Source organism: Lissotriton vulgaris, chromosome 6 (genome assembly GCF_964263255.1).
Source record: "Lissotriton vulgaris chromosome 6, aLisVul1.2, whole genome shotgun sequence".
Lineage (NCBI taxonomy): Eukaryota > Metazoa > Chordata > Amphibia > Caudata > Salamandridae > Lissotriton > Lissotriton vulgaris.
Window position 1 is genome coordinate 362,932,150 of NC_141694.1, and position 21,391 is coordinate 362,953,540.

General features: G+C 47.8%; 1 protein-coding gene across 4 annotated transcripts in view; it reads left to right on the forward strand.

Moving 5' to 3' along the window:
* LOC147707339 (ribonuclease H1-like) overlaps positions 1 to 21,391 on the forward strand; it is a 687,926-nt gene that overhangs the window by 103,467 nt on the left and 563,068 nt on the right. For 2 of the 4 annotated variants that reach the window (XM_086926384.1, XM_086926382.1), the window contains exon 3: positions 15,992 to 16,186. The exons of the other annotated variants lie outside the window; for them this stretch is intronic. In XM_086926384.1, coding sequence (XP_086782510.1) covers positions 15,992 to 16,186 — 195 coding nt within the window. The remainder of the gene's footprint in view (positions 1 to 15,991; positions 16,187 to 21,391) is intronic. 4 annotated transcript variants of the gene reach the window in all.

Here is a 21,391-nt window from a genome sequence, read left to right on the forward strand (position 1 = left end):
GCGGTACGGACCCACGTAGCTCGGGTGGAATACGCTGTGTTTCCGGAAGCGCAGGTTCTTGATTGACACCCAGACATGATCCCAAACCCGGTACAGCGGCCCCGGCCTCCGGTGTTTATTGGCGAAGACCTTGTATGCCTCCTTGGCTTTGTGCATGTTCTTTCGCAGGTGCAGGAGAGTGCCTTTCATGTGAGCCACCCTCCGGGTCGCCTCTGGTGGACCGTGGATTTGTGTCGGATGCAGGAACGGCAGAAACCACAGATGCTGTCCTTAGTTGCTGTAGAACGGGGATGCCTTTGTTGAGCTGTGCGAGGCGTTGTTGTACGCGACTTTAGCAAGCCACAAGAGATCAACCCATTCCTCCTTGCCCTGGTCCACAAAAAACCGCAGGTATTTCTTAAGGGACTGGTTGAGACGCTCCGTTTTACCGTCCGTATGTGGATGGTAGCTTGTGGAGAGCGCAGTGCGGACGTGGAGGGAAGAACACCACGCCTTCCAGAACTGTGCTGTGAATTGAGAACCCCTTTCGGATACAATCACGCTTGGCAGTCCGTGCAGCTGTACCACATGCTTCAATAGCAGCTTGGCCAGTTGTCCTGCAGAAGGCACTTGCCTACAAGCCACGAAATGCCCCACCTTGGTGAGGTAGTCCACAACCACCAGGATCGCGGTACAGCCTTGATCCAACGGTAGCCCCACTATGAAGACCAACGAAATGTTCTCCCATGGCCTTGAGGGTGTTGGAAGTGGTTGCAACAGACCCTGAGGGCGGCGATGATCGGATTTCACAGAGGCACAGGTATCACATTCCTTAACCCATTCCGTAGCATCCGCTCGTAAGGAAGGCCACCAGAACTGCCTGGAGAGGTATTCAATCGTTTTTTCCACCCCTGGATGACCCGCACTGGGTGCCTCGTAACACCAGCGTAAAGCCAGCTTCTGCAGATGCAGGGTGGGAACCAACAGCTGTTGTCCGTGGAGGGGTATCCCATCCTTCACCTGCCATTCCCTGTGGCATCGCAGCCAGGTCTTCATGTAAAGGACTGGGCTCCCCGTTGCACTCCTTGTAGTAAAGCGGCCTATTGTATTGCCCCCAACACCTTGGCAGGGTGAATGATGGGACCAATCGTCGAGGAGGGATGTGTTGCTCGGTCTGATTGACGCGACAGTGCGTCTGCTTTCCTGTTCTCCGCTCCCGGTCTATAGGATATATTGAAATGAAACCCAGAGAAGAACAGCATCCACCGCAACTGGCGGGGAGTGAGGAGTCTAGCTGCTGTCATGTATTGGAGGTTCCGGTAGTCCGTGAACACCGTCACCACATGCCTAGCTCCCATCAACAGATGCCTCCATTCTGTGAACGCCTCCTTTATGGCCAGGAGCTCCTTGTCTGAGATGTGGTAGTTTCTCTCGGCATCATTCAGCTTTCGCGACATGAAAGCCACCGGGTGCAGCACGCCTGTAGATGCACGTCCCTGGGACAAAACGGCCCCTACAGCCACAGCTGAAGCGTCCGCCTCCACGATGTAGGGTTGTTCCGGGTCCGGGTGTGCGAGGATTGGAGCCGTTATGAAAGCCTGCTTCAGTTCCTGGGAGGCTGCTTGTACATCAGAGGACCAAAGAAAAGGCTGTGCCTTACGTAGTAGCTGAGTGATCGGAGCAACGAGACCAGAGAAACCTTCGCTAAATCTCCTGTAAAAGTTGGCAAAGCCGATGAAGCACTGCACATTCCTAACACACTGTGGAGCCGGCCAGTCTTTCACCGCCTTGATCTTCCTCTCTGCCATCTCCTGCCCGTCTGGGCATAGCATCACTCCCAAGAACTCCACCGTTGTGACGTGGAAATCGCACTTGGTGAGTTTACAGAACAGCTGGTTCTCTTGCAGGATCTTCAGGACTGTCGACACGTGCCCAACGTGGGCTTCCACTGTATCCGAATATATCAGGATGTCGTCTATGCACACCACTACATAGACGTCCAATATCTCCCTTAGCACATCGTTCAAAAAGTACTGGAACGCAGCAGGGGCGTTACAGAGCCCAAAGGGCATCACCAGGTACTCGAAGAAACTGTATCTCGTCTTGAACGCTGTCTTCCACTCGTCCCCTGTCCGCATGCGAACCAGGTGATACGCTTCCTTGAGGTCGAGCTTAGTGTAAATCCTAGCTGTCTTTACTTGCTCTAGTAGGACGTTGATGAGCGGAAGGGGATAACGGTTCTTGACCGTGATGGCGTTGAGGGCCCTGTAGTCCACACAAGCGTGCAGCTCCCCGTTGGCCTTTGGGATGAAAAAGAGGGGGGATGCCGCCGGAGACTTGAAAGGCCTGATGAACCCCAGGTCCAGCAGTTTGTCCAGATATGAGCGTAGGTGGAGGTTCTTGGTTTCGGTTAGAGCGTATAAACGCCCATTTGGTACACACGCTCCTGGTACCAAGTCGATTTGGCAATTGTACTGCTGATGTGGGGGTAGCACCTCTGCCTGGACTTCATCAAATACACTTTGATACACATGGTACTCGGCCGAAAGGCTCTCCGTCTTTTCTGCTGCCGTGGCGACTTCCTGGAACGGGGCTTGTGTGTGCCTTCCCATGTTCAGTAATAGCCCGCAATGCCGTAGACAAAAAGGTGAATCCAGGACGACCTCTCTGGTGATTCAGTCTATCGATGTATTGTGTTTTTGTAGCCAGGGCAAGCCCTGGATGACTCCGTACTGTGGGGCTCGTATGATGCCGAAGTCTATCGCTTCTTGGTGTCTTCCCTTGTACCTGACTTGTAGCTCTCTTGTGTGTTGGCCGATCGGTCCTGAGACCAGTTTGCGCCCATCCACGGCGTACACGTCTTCCGGTACTTCCTTCCGTAACAGGCAAATGCCCAGGCGACGTGCCTCCTCCGTATCCATGAACAGGCCCGTGGCCCCTGAATCGATCATAGCCGCCGAAACCTATTCGTTCTGCACCAGCAGTTTCAGGGGGATGAAGAGGTGCCGTTGGTTCAGTGGGTTTAGTGTTGAGCAGTGAAGGGATGTAACTGCGACTCCGAGAAGCCCCTTCTCTATTCCGGGAGTCCTTTAGTTTTCCAACTGGGGGTCTACCACCGCTGTGACTAGCCTTCCAGAACAGAATCTACTGGCCTTAGGTTTCGCCGGACATTCGTGCACGAAGTGGCCTTTCTTCCCGCAGTACAGGCAAAGGCTCTGTTTGCGACGGGATTCCTTCTCCATGGCGGTAAGACTGGCTCTGGCTCTGATGGCTCCTATATCCATCTGTTCAGGCCCCTGAGATGGAGAGGCCTCGGACAACCCTAGATGGCTTCTCACAAGCGGGGTTTTGTCCCCCTTTTTATGGACGCTGCGTCGCTCACCCATCCGGTGCTCCAGCCGCAAGGCCAGACCGATCAGACCCTCACATGTATCCGGCTGGGGGTCTATTTGCGCGATGACGTCTTTCAGCTCATCGCTTAGTCCCTGGTGGAAGAGCGATACCCTCTTGGAGTCAGGCCAGTTGGTTTCCGCTACCAGGCATCTGAAAGCGTTCAGGTAATGTAGCAGCTCCTGGCTGCCCTGTCGTAGCTCCAATAGTTCGCTATCTGCCGTGTAGGAGTCGGCCCTGCGATCGAACACCTTAATGAACGCCACCCGGAACGCTTCCCAATCGTGCAGGAGAGCATCGTCTCTGCTCACAAAAGGCACAGCCCACTGAGCAGCATCTCCTGCCAAGTAGGAGATCATGAATGCGACTTTGGCTTGGTTGGTGGGGAAGGACTTGGGTTTGCACGAGAAGTGCAACGCCACTTGTGTCAGAAACACCTGCACTTTGCTCCGGCGTTGCCAACGGGATGGAAACCGGCATTTCTACTACCAGCGCTGCTGGTGTGGTGGTGTGTTCAGCCCCTGCACCAAACGGGTTCCTTTGGCTCCCATACATTCGTGCCCTGAGATCCGCGGTTTCTTGACGTGATGCGTCCAGCTCGGCTCTGACTGCAGCCAAAGCCACCAGTACATCCTCCATTGTGGCCATTGCGTGATCAAGCCGACCAGGAAGACGATTGTTTATAGGTCGGATATTATGTGAACCTCTGGGTCTTCAGGGTCGACCTGATGCGGGTGAGGACCTACACAGAAAGACTCGCATGAGTTCTTTACGCGCTTCCAAGCTACGCGTATAGCACGCACAAACACGCAGCAAACCTTTGCGTAAAGAAATGGTGGGATGTTTAACGGCACATCCAAGAAAGAGCGTAAATCCTATAAAGCCACAGAAAGGAAACTTAAGGTCAACTATACCCTTTACCGGTCAGCAACTTCTTCGCGGAACTCCTCCTTGGCCGACAGTGCCGAGCGAACCGTAGGGACCAACCGTCCTCCGCAAGAGCACCCGTCCCGGTAGCTCACCAACGGAGGGCACCGTGCAAAGAAACGGCCGACAATGCCTCTCGAGTCCCGCTTGCTGCGGTAGGGTTAAGGTCAAGCTGCAGGGTTGGGGAGCCCACGGTTAATGTCGCCAATGAGAACCCCCTATAAACGTCTCTTATGGTAATCTGCGTGGGAGGGCAGCTAACAGTCCTCGCTGCTCCTTTATACCCCCTTTGCAGTAGTCAGGCAGCCACTGGGGTGCTCCTCGCAGGGTAGAACGCTCCGCGAGCGTAGCGTGTGGAAAGGTTCCTGGAAGTGATTCAAGGGTCCAAACAAAAAAAGGGGAGACGAGCGCTGGCCGTGCGCTTCTCCCGAGGAAAGCGAGTCTCTGCTAGCTTCCGGCAATATCCGACGGCATTCCTCCCTGGCGGCTGTCCATTTAAAAATTCTTTTTTTTTTTTATAAAGTTCAACAGATTTTATTGAATATTACACATGTACCACAGCTGCGTGCCTACAACCCGGGGGCCGGCAGCGTATATCAAAAGGAACAATCTTCAATGAGACACAGCCCATCCGCTGACATCCCGGGGGTCCGGCGGCGAATTAGGAAAAGGCATCCCAAGTGGACGCTGTACATGATGGATGAAGATGACATAGCATTTCCAGTTGAACTTTGTTTTTGTTTTTTTCCAGTTAACCAATAAGGTAAAAACAAAAATAGCAGCACAGGCATGTAGACAATCTAACAGAGCAATCAGCATGCAGTTTCTCAGATACCAAATACCTCTTCCTGGAAACTGTTCAACACAGCAAGTGTAGCAGAGCAGACATAAAGAAAGGGAAAGTGGTCAGCGTGCGCGGGCCATCCACTCATCCACGTAACCCTCTCGCATCTAAGAACTTCCTACACGTATGATTCAGCCTCCAGAAGCGTATCGGGGTCAGCCGCAGGAGCCACCTCCACTGAGCCATCCCACTCATCAGTAGTCACAGCAGTCTCAACAGGCACTTCAATATGAACCGCACCCTCCAGTACTGGCGCCCAGAAGTTCTTAGGTCTATTCTTGGGAGGCATCAGGTCACTATAGAGCTCAGTCTGGGTGCAGCAATAAACCAGTTCCCGCTTCCACACTCGCACCGTAGGCGGGGGGCCTCTCATCCAGGCCCTGGCAATACAACGCTTGGCCATCAGAAGCGCCATATCCACAATACGTCGCTGGGAGGAGCGCAAGGGTTTGGAGTAGCCCAGGAGAGCCAGTAAGGGTTCCGGGGTTAGTGTCAATTTAACCGTTTTATTAATCTCAGCAAAGACCAATTGCCAAAAAGAAAAGACCGTGGGACATGACCATGCAACGTGGAGGAGATCTGCCAGAGGGGTCCTGCACCTCTCACACTTCTGGGATTAGCGGAGCCCATATCTATGAAGCCTCTCCGGAGCCCATATCTATGAAGCCTCTCCCTCGTATAGTATGTCCTGTACAGGAATTTAAAATGCATGAGCCTATGGCGACCATGAAGAGATTTTGCGGACGCTGGCGCAGCAATAGCCCCAGAGGTCCTCTGTCATTTCGGTGGCCAGGTCATGCTGCCAGGCCAATCGTGGCTTGGTTTAATACGCATACAGCTCTGTCTGGGCTATCCGATAAAGATTGGAATTCAATCATAGTGGAGTCTTGGCCGTGACCACATAATCAAAGGCAGTGACCGTCACCGGCTCCGCCATATCCGGCACCAGAAATTCACGCAAAGTGCTACGCACCCTATGGAACTGGAAGGGGGGGTCCTTCACAGCGTTATTCACCTCGGCCCACATCCGCGCCGTGCCTCCAGAGAACAAGTCACCCATAGTATGGATGCCGTTCCAGTGCCCGAATCACTCCTTTTTCCCTACAGGGACTCAACCAGTAGCACCGGTATGCAACTCTTACCACCAATTTTTTACCACGCATACCATTACCACGCAGAACCCTTCACCACGCATACCTTTACCACGCATTACACTACAACTCACATACCATTACAACGTAAGTATAGGTAAGTATATCATTTAATTTTATATATAGGTTTTAGGGCTGGGTTTTGGGGTACAGGGGTATTTTTAGGTTTTAGGGCTGGGTTTGGGTTTTGGGGTACAGGGGTATTTTTAGGTTTTAGGGCTGGGTTTGGGTTTTGGGGTACAGGGGTATTTTTAGGTTTTAGGACTGGGTTTGGGTTTTGGGGTACAGGGGTATTTTTAGGTTTTAGGGCTGGGTTTGGGTTTTGGGGTACAGGGGTATTTTAGGTTTTAGGGCTAGGTTTGGGTTTTGGGGTACAGGGGTATTTTTAGGTTTTAGGGCTGGGTTTGTTTTTTGGGGTACAGGGGTATTGGGTTTTAGGGCTGGGTTTGGGTTTTGGGGTACAGGGGTATTTTTAGGTTTCAGGGCTGGGTTTGGGTTTTGGGGTACAGGGGTATTAGGTTTTAGGGCTAGGTTTGGGTTTTGGGGTACAGGGGTATTTTTAGGTTTTAGGGCTAGGTTTGGGTTTTGGGGTACGGGGTATTTTTAGGTTTATGGGCTGGGTTTGGGTTTTGGGGTACAGGGGTATTAGGGTTGGGTTTGGGTTTTGGGGTACAGGGGTATTAGGTTTTAGGGCTGGGTTTAGGTTTTGGGGTACAGGGGTATTTTTAGGTTTATGGGCTGGGTTTGGGTTTTGGGGTACAGGGGGGTATTTTTAGGTTTTAGGGCTGGTTTTGGGGTAGAGGGGTATTTTTAGGTTTTAGGGTTGGGATTGGGTTTTGGGGTACAGGGGTATTTTTAACATATTTACAAATAATAAAATTTAAATTATTTTTATTAATTAAATTATTTAATAATTAAATAATAAATAATTAAATATAATAATTAAAACAAAATTATTTACATTATATATATATATATATATAAATATCATATACTTACCTATACTTACGTTGTAATGGTATGCGTTGTAATAGTATCTGCGTTGTAGTGTTTTGCGTTGTAAAGGTTTTCGTTGTAACATGACCTGCGTTGTAAAAAATGTGTGGTAATGGTATGCGTGCTAAAAGTACGCGTGGTAACGTCATATATCCAGTAGCACCACGCAAGATTCGCGCTCGGGGAGTATAGTAGTGAACACGCCTAGGCGTTCGCCATGAAGTGCCAGGCGTGGGTAACCGACAGCAAGGAGTCGACCAGACCAGTGCGGTGATCCCGAGCCTGTGTTAGCAGGGCCGCAGAGGGGTCAGGTCAGCGACAATCCGTTCAATACGGACGTAAGGGGCGTCCTGTGGGCCGTGGATCCACAAGTAAGCATGAGCAGCCTGCGCTGCACGATAATAGAGCTCCAAGTCCGGGGCGTTGAGCCCACCCGCCGCATATGGTCGTAGTCGAATATGCCACGAGACCCTGGATTGTTTACCCGCCCAAGCAAGTCTCACTAGCAGCGATTGGAGCCTGCGGAAGAACTGAACAGACAGGACCATAGGGATAGTATTGAATAGAAAAAGAAAATGCGGGAGTACCACCATCTTCATTAAGGCGATGCGCCCCAAGAGAGACGGCGGAAGAGAAATCCATCTCTCCACATCATCCTCCAACTTCGAAACCGCGCAGCCGTAATTTTCCCGGAGAACGATCCCCGAATCAGTATGGAGCCGGATGCCAAGGTATCGCACCGCCTTGGTAGACCACTGTAGTGGAAACTCAGGCTCAAACTGCACCGTAGCCGCTGTAAGCAGAAACATAATCGACTTCGTCCAGTTCACCCGGATGCCAGAAAGAGCGCCAAACAGGACCACCTCTCGCAATACCGGGGAAAGATTATTCTCGGGGTCTCGAACGTAAAGAAGCGTATCGTCCGCGTAAGTAGAAACAATGAGCTTATACGTAGGGAAGCGGATACCCCGATGTCCATGGTACTCACAAAGGGCGCAGGCAAGGGGCTCAGCCACCAAAGTGTAAAGTATCGGGGAGAGCGGGCATCCTTGTCTCGTGCCCCTGCCAACTTCAATGGGACCAGAGGTCAGAGGAACAATAAGGGTCCGGGCCCTCGGTTTGGTGTACAGGACCGACAATAGCTGCAGGAAGTGAAGGCCAAGACCCATCCTGCGAAGAACATGATGTAGAAAAGTCCACTCAACAGAACCAAATGCCTTCTCCATATCTAAAAATACGGCCACAGCCGACACGTCTGGACGAGTATGTTGAAAATCGGCAAAGACGTCCTAATGTTGTAAACAAGATTGCGTGTGGGGACAAAACCAGACTGCTCTAGGGCCACTGGGTCGTGACCAGAGGATGTAAACAGTTCGAAAGCACTTTAGCAAAGATCTTCGTATCTATGTTCATCAGGGAGAGTGGGCGATACGAGGCACAGTCATTCAGGTCCTTGCCCAGTTTAAGGATTGCCACAATTATAGCCTCACGCATGGAGGGTGGCATAGAGCCTGAATTGGCCATATCATCGAACAGGCAGAGCAGATGAGAAAGCAGCAAATCAGAGAAAGCCTTATAGAAAGCCACCGTAAGGCCATCGCTGCCCGGGGCGCTACCACCCCTCATGGAGGACGGGGCTAACACCACCTCCTCTCTTTCAAAGGGGCGGGCCATACAATTACGGTCCATATCAGATAGCAACGGAAGTTCTATGTGTGACAGGTAGTCCACTATACCTTCCTCCAGAGCGGGTCCTCTGGAGGCATACAAAGCCTCGTAGTAGTCCCTAAAGCGCTCAGTTATCTCGTTGTTAGAGAGGGGGAGCCCGGAGTCGCCAGATCTCATTATCGGAACGGAAGAGCGCTACCTGCCCCGCTTAGCCAAGCGGGCCAGCACTGCGCCCGGACGCTCACCCTCACAGTAAGTCCTGGCAACGGCATACTTCCCTAAGTATTTAATTAACAAATCCACCTCGTCGTTGTACTCCTGGAGGGTCCCAGCGATCTCTCGGTCAACAGAGCTGTCGCCAGACCAGAGGCGCAGCTCCTCCAGGTCCCGAAGTTTCCGCTCCAAGAGGTCAAGGCGGCCCCTGATCGACTTTAACACGCCTCCTTGCTTAGAGATAGTAACTCATCTAGCATAAAGTTTAAACGCTTCCCAAACCGACTGGAACGAATCAACAGAGCCCACATTGGTCTCGAAGAAAATCTCCAGCCCCGTAAGGAGTTCCTCCTTGAAGAGGGGGTCGAGCAGAGAATAAGGGGGAAAACGGCAGGAAAAAGGCGGTATCCGTCGTACTGGCACCGAGCAGGAGAGCAGTAAAGGCGAATTGTCCGAGTAGGTCCGCGGTAGGATCTCGCAAGATCGCACGTCCCGCAGGTAAGCAGAGGAAACAAACCAGTAGTCTATCCTCGTGTGAATATTATGAGGAGCTGAGTAGTGTGTGAACCCTCCCTGCAATGGGTACCTATGTCGCCAGACATCAAGCAGATCGAGATTAGTCAATTGTGTAGCTAGTGTGCGTGCAGAGGCCGAAGGCATCTGGGACGGGCCATCCGACCTGTCCAGCGCTGGACATAGTCAGGTTAAAATCACCTCCCCAAAAAACAATCCTGTCTGCAAGCGCATATACCTTCTGAGCCAGTGTCATGTAAAATTCAGGAAGATCAAAATTGGGACCATATGTGTTCACTATACACATGTCAAGACATTTGCCAAAACAGGTTGTAATCGTGAATCGTCCCTCGCTATCAGTGGTCGCAGGCGTCCAAGCGAGGGAGGACTTAGGAATAAACCAAGTGAGGACCCCCCGGGCGCGAGTAATAAAACCTGCAGCATGGTTATTATCACGGAGCCCTCTATAACCAAGGATAGGACTATGTGCCGTTAGGTGTGTCTCCTGCAAGATCGCAATGTCTACCCTGTGCTTCGCTAAATACTGGAGAACTCTAAGGACCTTGCGATGGTCATTTAAGCCCCGCACATTCCATGTCCGGAATCGCAGTGTATCAGGAGTCGTCACCCCACCTGTCCTCTCCCCTGCCATATGGGCATAAAATAAATCACATCTGTCGCATACTGCTTAGCAACTTGTAAGATTGCACGTCCATCGCTGTCATCCTCACCAGTTGATACACATGCCTCAAACAACAATCGCTCCGCACCGCAAAGCAACAAAAAAGTCTCTGAAACAGAACAATCCCATCCCCCCCACCCACGCTTGCCCAACCCCAACTAAGCCGCTTTCATCCATCCACCCCAACAAGCAGCCCCCCTCCCCATGCATCCCCCAGCACCACAACAGTCACAGACAGGCTGCAACCTGCTGTCATTTATGCTGTGTCCGATGCGCGACGCGCACGGCTTCCTGAGTAATGTAGTTCTTGGCGGCATTGATGCTGTTTGTTCTCCGTGCCGCCGGTCGCATGGCACAGGTTCGGGGCTGTGGCAAGCGCTGGTCGCCTGGCTTCGGTATCAGGTGGGGGGGGGGGGGGGGGTCCAGTTTGCGAACCTGACACAAACAGTGCAAGGCCTGTGGAGTCAACATTAAAAATCTCTCCACATAAACCCTCTAGGGCTGCTAGCAGTCTTTAAAGCGCTGAAAGCATTTCAGACTCACCTGTTTGGCAAAGCTGTCCTAGTTTGTACAGACATGACAGCTATGTTTTACATACAGAGACAGCAAATACACAAATGGGAACTTCACCCTCAAGTTCTCCTCCCATACTTGCAAAGTTGGGGAGTTCCTTAAATAGATTTTTTTGCCACACACCAAAATGCAAAAAATGCTTAAACTTCGCATCCAGGTACCCACACCTGCTGTCCAAAGGCAATGCACTGTGGATGAACTGGTCAGGGATATTTGCCTACGCTTTTCCGCCTCACCCACTCATTCCATTAGAGGTTTGGAAACTCAGGCAAACCTCCCTCATACTGATCCTAGTATCTCCCACATTGACCCGTCAACCGTGGTTCACAGCCCTGTTGGAGGTATCACTAGTTCCACATCACAAGCTGCACCTCGCATCCTGTCTCCTCACACACAGCCATGTAGAATCAGACACCCAGATCCCAAACAACTGAATCTCGCGATCTGGCTCCTGAAGTCATAGTTTGGTTATCTAATACCAGACTGTATTCACATCATCAGAGGGGCTTGAAGGCCTACTACAAAAGCATGTTATGCAGCCAAATGGAAACATTTTGTTATCTATTGCAATAACCACAACATCCACCCTCTTGATGCTTCAATATAAAAAATATCATTTGTTACCTGTTACACTTGCAGCAGTCAGGATTATCTTACACTTCTATCTGACTAGATCTTGCTGCAAGAGCTGCGTGTCTACAAAATAGGCAGCATTTATCGGTTTTCAGAGTTCCAGTAATCAAAGCTTTCATGGAAGGACTCAAGAGTTCTACCACCAAGTCTTCCAACAGTCCTCACAAGATTAATGGGCCCACCGTTTGAACCCAAGCATAAATGTGAGCCACAGTTTCTCTCCAGGAAAACTGCCTTCCTCATTGCAATCACTGCACTGAGGAGAGTTGGTGAACTACAGGCACTAACTATACAAGAACCCTTTTTCCAACTTCACAGAGATAAAGTGGTTCTTCGTACTAACCCCAAATTTCTACCTAAGGTAGTATATGCCTTTCACATCAATCAGTCAGTTGAATTACCGGGATTCTTCCCTCAACCTGATTCTGGCAGAATGAGCTCTACACACCTTAGATGTCAGAAGACCCCTTTTATGTTACATTGAAAGAACAAAATCATTTCGTAAGACTAAATAACTTTTCGTTGCTTTTGCACTACCACACAAGGGCAATCCCATATCCAAGTCGGGTATTGCCAGATGGATTGTTTAATGCATTCAAACTTGTTATGCAAAAGCAAAGAGGACGTTAATAATACCCCCTAGAGCGCATCCCACTTGAAAAATAGGTGCTACTATTGCTTTCGAAGGAAACATGCCCTTAGTTGACATTTGTAAAGCTGCAACATGGTTTACACCGCACACATTCACCAAACACTATTGTGTAGATGTGTTAGCGAGACAACAAGCTAATTTGGGACAGGCAGTACTTAGAACACTATTTCAGACAATTACAACAGCTACAGGTTAGTCACCGCTTTGGGAGAATACAGCTGTATAATCTATGCAAAGCATGTGATCTACAGCTCACATGCCTCGAACGGACTGCTTACCCAGTAAGCATCTGTTCTTGGCATGTAGAGTTGCAGATTCACATGCGCCCACTCTCCTCCCCGGGTACCTGTACCTGTTGCAATTCTCTCTCTTACTCTATATACAAATGCATGGACATATCTATTCTCACCCTCAGCAGGAAAACAATCTAACAAAGGAGTTGATGCCCATGCGCACTATCACCGAAGGGAGGAGTCACCTACCTCGTGACTGGAAAGACTTCTTCGAAGAAAAGCGACTTGCAAACATCTGGACCCAACACTAGACAACAGGAGTAAGCAAAGCATGTGACTCTACAGCTCTACATGGCAAGAACAGATGCTTACTGGGTAAGTAACATTATCCTTACTCTGTGATGGACCTCACTGTCTAACTCTTTTTTGAGAAGATCGCCAAGTTCTCCCAAACATTCGACCCTTGGCACACTGAGCTGAACCTCCTCGACCAGCCGGACTCCACCACCAAACAGAAGATCAACAATTGGAGACCCCTCTCGAACATAAACACCACCAGCCTGATGAAAACCATCCACTCAGGAGCCCCCACTTAATCTACAACCTAGGAAACCGCATATTCTCTCTTGCTGTCACCGCAATCATCTACTCTTCCCTAACCTCTGCCACATTCCCAGAAAACTGGAAAATGCAAGTCACCGCCCTGTTAAACAGTCACTGGACCCAAACACCCTCGGCAACGACAGACCCATCTCACTCCTATCTGGAGAAAGCCCTCATACTTCAACTCTGTGACCATCTAGAGCGCCACAATATCCTCAACAGATCTCAATTAAGCTACCGCCCAACCACAGCACTGAAACCGTCCTTGTCACAGCCACCGATGACATCAGAAGCATCCTTGACTGAAAAAAAAACAGCCAACCTGATTCTCCTCCCTTCTCTGCATCCTTAGACACAGTCTCCCACAAAACAATCATCAGAAGACTTCACATTCTGGTCATCCATGGGCCAGCCCTTCAGTGGATAGCCTCCTTCCTCACAGAAAGAACACAATGCGTGATCCTACCACCCTACACCTCAGAACTCCAAACTCTCATCTGTAGGGTTCCTCAAGGCTCCCACCTCTGCACATGCTTTTCAGTGTAAACATGGCACCCCTCGAAGGCCTTTTCAGATTGCACATCATAAGCATAATCTTATACGACAAAGACGTTCAGCCCATTTTCTCCCTAACTGACCGATCCAACACCACCAAAACCAACTACACCCAACTGCATGAGCAACGTTGCATCATGGATGAGTAATATCTGCCTTCAGCTCAAGTCCTACAAAACAAAAGTCTTGATTTTCGGAAACAACCACTCCCCCTGGCATGCCTCATGGCAGCCATCTGAAATGGGCTCCCTACCCACCCCTACTGATCATGTCAAGGACGTTGGGTTCATCCTAAATACCAACCTCACCCTGAATAAACAGATCAACGCTGCCTTCTCATCATCTTGTGACTGATATGCAACAACTTCAAATGGATCCTATGAACACCAGACTAACTTTCACCCAAACTCTAATCACAAGCACACTCTAATCTGGAAATGACCTGTGCACTGGAATCATAGTCCTTGTCCTACGCTGATTCCAAACCACTCGGAAAATCTCTGCCAGACTTATTTTGGACATTCCACGAAACTGCCACAGCACCTCAACACATTCCATTGGCTCCCAGTCCAGAAAAGATGTAATACAAGCTGCACACGTAGGTCTACCGAGTCCTACACAAATTCAGACCAGCATACTTCATCCACTACCAACCCACCAAGCACCTTATTTCGGTCTTCTAGGCTTACACATGAACCCCCTGCATCAAGAATACCAGATGTGTGGGACGATCCTTCTCGCACCTTGCAGCCAAAGCCTGGAACGACTTCCCTGTACACCTCACAACCACCTCCCCCTTCATGGACTTCCGAAAGAAGCTCAAGACCTGAGTCTTCCTGAAAAAACATGCATGATGCCATCCGCCCTCCTTTCTTGGGCCCTCGCCCTACTTCGCGCCTGGGCACCTTCGCAGGTGATTACCTGCACTTTACAAATCCACAGAACATAATTTGGTAAATTTAAAAAAATCATTATCAAGAGTGGAGTGAAGTATGCTTTTGACCTATTCGACTGGCCTCTATCCATGAATCAGTGAAAATGGTTTGGTCCAAGCTTTTTTTCAAAGCGGAGTGAGGACGGTTAATGAGGCTGGTACTCCTCCATTTGCATAGTAGAGCCTGCTATTGTTGTGTAGTTCATACTAATCCGAGGGACCTGCACATTTGTTGGACAACATAAACTTTGGGTGAGGTGCCTAGACTGATTCCTAGCACCCACGCAGGATATGTTGGCTACCGACCAGCTAGTTCACAGTGCAACCGTAAGCCCCCTAACTACCAGGGAGCAAATGGTTTCTAGCAACCACTGAACATGATTACCCTGACTCCTCGGGATCGTGGAAACAGATCAGAACCCTTTGCTCGGTCACTCGTGCATACTTGTGCTCTGAGAAGTATACAGAGAATACACGCTGGGACGTTTTCAACAGATTTATCGAACCAGCGTTATTCTTGTATAAAATATATGTGCTTGGATGATCAGTAGAAAGAGGCAGATGCAAGGTATTACAAGCTCCAAAAGAGTAAATAGTTGATACAGTTCTACCATGGTACTCAAACAGTGTTTCTATGCAGGAATACAAACAAGGCAGTAATCTGGCGTACTCCTACTATGCAACCCCTACTCAGAGTGAACCTAGAGTGTGTGTAGGTGTGAAGCCAAGAATCCCCCTAAGGGACAATCCGACCCCATTACCAGGCTGGAGAGAATTTAGGAGCCCGTACTGGTCACAAACTGGACTCCCCTCAAGGAGATGTGTGGTGAAGTCTCAGCAGGCAGGGAAACTGTCATCTGAAGTGCCTCCTCTGCTAATCTTTGGGATGCTCATTATTTATAATAGAAAGCATTCTTGTGACGTGCGTATAGATTAGCAATGGTATTGTAGATAGCCCTGTTGCCCCGTGGATGAAGTTAGAATATTTGAACTAGCTGTGTAAATAAAGTAGTTTCAGAGAAAGTAATCAAACATTGTTGTGCAATCAAATATGTGCAAAAGATCACAGCAGAAAAGTTGTTGTGCAAAATTAGGACAATGTAAGAAAAATGTGTAGACCCGTCCTTGGGCCTACCCCGAGCACATAATACTAATTACTGTGCTGTGGCAGGATTTCTAAATGGGGCACACAAGCAAGAAAGCTTGGTATATTCCCTCTTTACCCACTTAAATTCAGCCCTTGACCCACAAAAGGGTGGTTGTGCAGGAGCGTCTTGAAGTAGCCTTTTGAGTGGTGTATTTTGCAGTTTACTATAGTATTCTTTATTTTTCTAAGCTGTTTTTTTTTAATTGAATGCAAACGTATTGACTTTGACTTGAGTAGATTTAACATTCATTAATGAGTTATTAAATTGTACAGAAACACTTTTTCAATTTGTGTTCAGTTCAAGAAACAAATGATGTTCACCTGCCTGTAAAATGTGAAAAGAAGGATATAAAAATTGAAAAGTCCAGTCCAAAGAAGAGAACACATGGCCAGATTTCATCTTTACCTGAAGTGCAATCCGAACCGAAACGTCCTCGGTGCATCAAACTTTGTGATGTACCACAGCTTGATGAGAATAAGTTTACTTACATGGGTATGTATTAATGGCTTTTGTTTCACATCAAAATGCCCACTCGAAGCCTTTGTTACACTTGTAATTAAAAAAGTAGAACTTTGATAATGCTGCACAAACAAATTACAAAATGTTAGTTTAGGAAGTCAAATAATGTATTTATGTAATTTACCCTATATGTAATTTAGAATGACAGACCATATGCGTAACAAGTGCATAATTTCACAATGGGAACATCTTTCCGTCCTCACAAAACTTTGTAAATCAAACTGGTTGGTAAGTGTGGCATAGAATGAATGTAGATTCAGCAGAGAATGGGATAGTGTAAATAAGAATTCGCTTTACAGCATCTTGTAGAATTGCAGACTGATGACTCTAATGTTGCAATAGCATGTTCAGTTCCTGGAATGATGGCTCACTGCTCATTTCCAAAAAAATGCAAAGCACATTGCACTGAATGCTTCAAGGATGTGGAATCTAATAACATATCTACTTGTCCATGGAATGGGTAGCTTCATAAATCTACTTGTCTCAGCGAGTTCACAGAGCAAGGAAAGCCTTCAGTCGCCTCCAGCGCCGATAATCCACACAGCAAACAACAGGTATCCAATGAGGAAACGGACTCCACGTTCTTTTGGCAGAATGCAGGGGGGCGTGTCCACCAGGGAGAGCGGCACCAGGTGATTCCGGTGAGTGGATGAACAGGGACTCTTGGGAAACCGAGTCCTGCTCTCAACACGCTCGCAGCCCTGTGGTGGTGATGCCCTCTGCAAATGATGCCGGTCAGCACAGCACAGTAGCGCGAAGCGGGACCCGCGGAGCGGGTCCGGCGAGATGTAGCGTCTTTCTGTGGGTCTTTTTGTGCCTCAGCGAGTTCACAGAGCAAGGAAAGCCTTCAGTCGCCTCCAGCGCCGATAATCCACACAGCAAACAACAGGTATCCCTTAGCAAACAACAGGTAAAAAAGACCCACAGAAAGACGCTACATCTCGCCGGACCCGCTCCGCGGGTCCCGCTTCGCGCTACTGTGCTGTGCTGACCGGCATCATTTGCAGAGGGCATCACCACCACAGGGCTGCGAGTGTGTTGAGAGCAGGACTCTGTTTCCCAAGAGTCCCTGCTCATCCACTCACCGGAATCACCTGGTGACGCTCTCCCTGGTGGACACGCCCCCTTCACCACCCTGTCCATATTACTCCAGTTACACTCCCGCAGCGCGGGAAGCGCCCGGGAGAAGGGCGGGCCCTCTGAGGCCCTCAGAGGCACGAGAAGGCTAGGCTAGGCCAGTCCTCCAACATCTGGGTTTGCACATATTGTATTGTCCTCTATGACCTATTTGTGAAAAGTTATAGAATTTTTGCGCTACCTACATAGACTCTGTAGATATAGACTGCTTGAAATAGGTTTAGTTTATGAAATTTAGATCTGTCTGTGATGATGACAAAGAAATTAAGGTCTGGGAGAATACTGGTAGGAAGATCAAGCTCAAAAACCAGATCGAATCCCCTCCGAAATAAACTTAGTCAGGCCACTAATCTGAAAAGCACCTGCCAGCTTTTCAATCTCTGGGATAAGGGCAAGAACAAAGCCATAGGGGTGGACACTAAGGTAATGGACACTAAGGATTCTGGAGCTATCCATTTGGACATTGTACCCAATACCTTGCGAGAGATGCCTGAAATTAGCAAGGTAATTGTGGACAATAGTTCAGTGGCAACAAGAGTAGCTCCATTATCCTCCGAGTGTGGTTTCTCTCCTCCCCTATTCTCCACAATGAAAAACAAAATCGATCTTGTACCTGAGGTAGTTATATAAACAAAAAAAGACATAGAACAAGATAACTTGCATACCGGGATAATTCCACATGATGATGCCCTCCAGACAGTAAATATATCACTAACAAAAGTGTCTTTTAACAATGGGCTGTCTCCAATGATTCTGGATAAAGACCTATGTCAAAGGTATCTAGAGACTGATCCGGCCAAAGCCGAGATAGACCAGAATACCCCGGTAATGTCGAATCATGCTGGCTTACATCTTTACAGCAGTACCCCTTCCAAGTCCTCACACTCAAATTTTTCCACGAGTCCAAATTTAAATTTGACCGGGATAAATGCACTTCAATGTAAGGGAACTGACAAACCTTTTTCTGATTCCCTCCATATACTAGAACACTTACTGTCGTCTATCTTACAACTACTGGAAAAATTTGTGGGGGGATCTGACTGCGTACTTGACACAGTGACCCGAATTTTAAAAGTCTTGCTGGGGATTCAAAAAGAGAAGGATGCAGTCCCGAAGGAGATGTCCTCTTCCTCTTTAGATCTAGATGAGGTAGGAATAAAAGATCAATCACTAGCAGTTAACAATGTTACAAATGGAGAACATGAGGATGTAAAAACAAGTGCTATCCAGCCTTCCCCTACCCCAAACTGTTCTTTAGTTAACGACTCTGAAATTAAAGTTCATGGGGAACTCCCGCTAAAAACTGGGAATGACCTCTTCCCTATTTTTAAGAAACAACAAGGAGAAGGGGACAGAGAGGCGGACGCTATCCCGGAAGAGAATAGCAATAAAGGGAAGTTTGAGATAATAAAAAAGACCGGAACGAATAAGAGGAAATTACTGAGACGGATAGAAAAAAATAGGCGGAGGAAAATCCTCTTTAGAAATCATCTAAATTCCCCCATACAGAACGAGGTATATCAAATTCAGGTGGCAGCTGAAAAAGATAAAAACCCAGAAAATAAGACTACTAAAGAAAATATCGCCCCTCCGCCTCTGATTACTCCTGCATTACTACCTATTCCCACCCCCCTTCCATCATTAACAACCGATATAAATACCCTTTGTCACCAAGTTTCCAACAACAGGGATATAATTGGGCCTAAAAATCTAACATGTTCAGGACAGGAGCAAAATCCTCTCGGCCAAGTAGCTCCATTACTTAACCCCCTTGCAACATCTTTCCTGGGAGCAGCCGCAAGAGGTGTGTCTTCAACAGAATCTAAGGAGAAAAATATAGACACCATATGGGTAGAATTTTCTCCACTTTTTGATGCTGAATGCATCCTGAATAGATCCCTCCTGCTTAAATATTTTCAAGAATCTGCCAACCTGAAACTCATACAATCAGCTGATCTAGATAGGGTTCAATTATTAAAATCAGAAGTAGGGACGATAACCAGGGTGAAGTTTCATTCTAAGTTAGTAGCCAATTTAATTCTGCAACGCTCAGAAGATCTGCAGAGCAGAGGAATAGATGTAATTCCGGTGTTAGGGCATTCCAGACAAAACAATGTTCCCAAATTCCAAACTCAACAGAAGCCCCCCTTTTCTTTGCTGCAAGCAGCAACAGGTAATATAAATAAGGTGGGAGAGATCACAGAGTTAAAGATATGTAAGTCTAAGGATTCCCGTGTAGTATCCTATGTTAACTCTACCTTGCTTTCTCATCAATCTGCTATTGGAGAGGAAAATGCCCAATGGAACTGGCTTCCCAGAGTTCTCGCTGAAAAATCCTTAAGTCAACAACTATCTAATCCGCACCTTTAGCAAAGAATTATCTATAATTTCCTGGAATGCAGCCGGTTTAAAAAATAGTCCGGAGAAAATAGCATTCCTTTTGTCCCTAGAGGCAAATATAATATGCCTCCAGGAGACATGGTGTACAGATAATATTCAAATAGGGAAAGACTATTATGTATTGGAAGGTAGCGCTACTCCAAATAAAAAAGGACACGCCAGCGGGGGTGTAGCTTGCCTCTTATCAAACCGAAAAAACTGGGACTACGAACATTTTATGGACCCGAGTAACCTCTTTCAGGTCGTAATTTTATTTGTCTCTAATCCCACAGCTGGTAATTGTCTGGCTCTGATAAATGCTTATATACCTCCAGAAGCTGGTTTTAACGCAATCTTAAAAAAGGTCTTCCTTCTTATTCAGAATATTAGGGAGAAAGATCCAAGAACGGTTATAATTCTAGTTGGGGACATGAACTGCAAGATCTCCACCTCTAGCTTAACCTTATTCTGTGACAAAATAAGAGAAGAAACTCTCCATATTCCTCGAGCAACATTCCCTGAAAATATGAAAACAAATAAACGTGGCAAACTATTACTAAATGAGTTGGCAGAAACGGATGGGATTATTGCAAATGGGAGACTCCCTTCGGATTCCCCAGCTAATTTCACGCATAAATCCTACCAAGGGGAATCAATTCTTGATTATGTAATACTGGGGACCCAATCATTTGAGTTGCTGAAGGACATCAATGTGATCGATACACCGTTAAGTGACCATAGAATCCTTTTCTTCTCGATAAATGTAAAGTCTTCTAAATGTGATCAGTGGTCTCTGAATAGTGATCAAACAAACTTTGGTACTAAATCAGGAAGGTGCTACTGGAATGCAAGGGCACATCGAAATTTGGAAGCAATGCTCGATGTAGCAATATCAGAGCTTCCTTCCTGGTACGGCTATGAAATTGAAAATTTCTCCCTGTTTTTGAAGTCGGTGATAACAGGGGCAAAAAAGCTGAATAAGAAAAAGTCCATTGGTATATTCCCCTGCCCTCTGAGACTGCTCAACATAGAAATCAATAAATTAGTAAGGGCCCAATATTTAAATAGAACAGGTGTTATAGCACAACAAATAACAATGCTAAAAAGGAAAAGGAGAAGGCTTTTAGCCTCACTACGTAAAGAAAAGGAGGATGCGATCTGGGTAAAAATAAGAGAAGCTGCTATTAACGGGGAAATTAGGCAATTTTGGTCCCTTATAGGTGAGGGGTGCGGACTGAGAACAAGCCCTCTACCCATCCCTATTGAGGAACAAATATGGAGGTATTTTGTCTCTAACCTTTATGCAAGCAATAATACTGTTTCCCCAAGAATGTCCAGCTGAAATGAGTTTACCTTTAGAGCCTTTTACTGAAAAGGACATAGACTTAGCTATCGGGGAAATGAGGCGTTCAGGGGCTATGGGCCCAGATGAATTGTCCATTAACGTACTAAAACAGAACAGGGCTAAATGGAGTACGCTTCTCTGCCCAATTTTTAACATTTGTTTACTAAGAGGTAAGGTCTTACCCTCCTGGAAGGGAAGTATCCTGGTTCCATTGTTTAAAAAGGGAGATCGTCTATCCCCTCAGAACTACCGCCAGATTGCATTGCTGGATGCAATCGGCAAAGTTTTTACAAGATGTATGCTCAAACGAATAAACG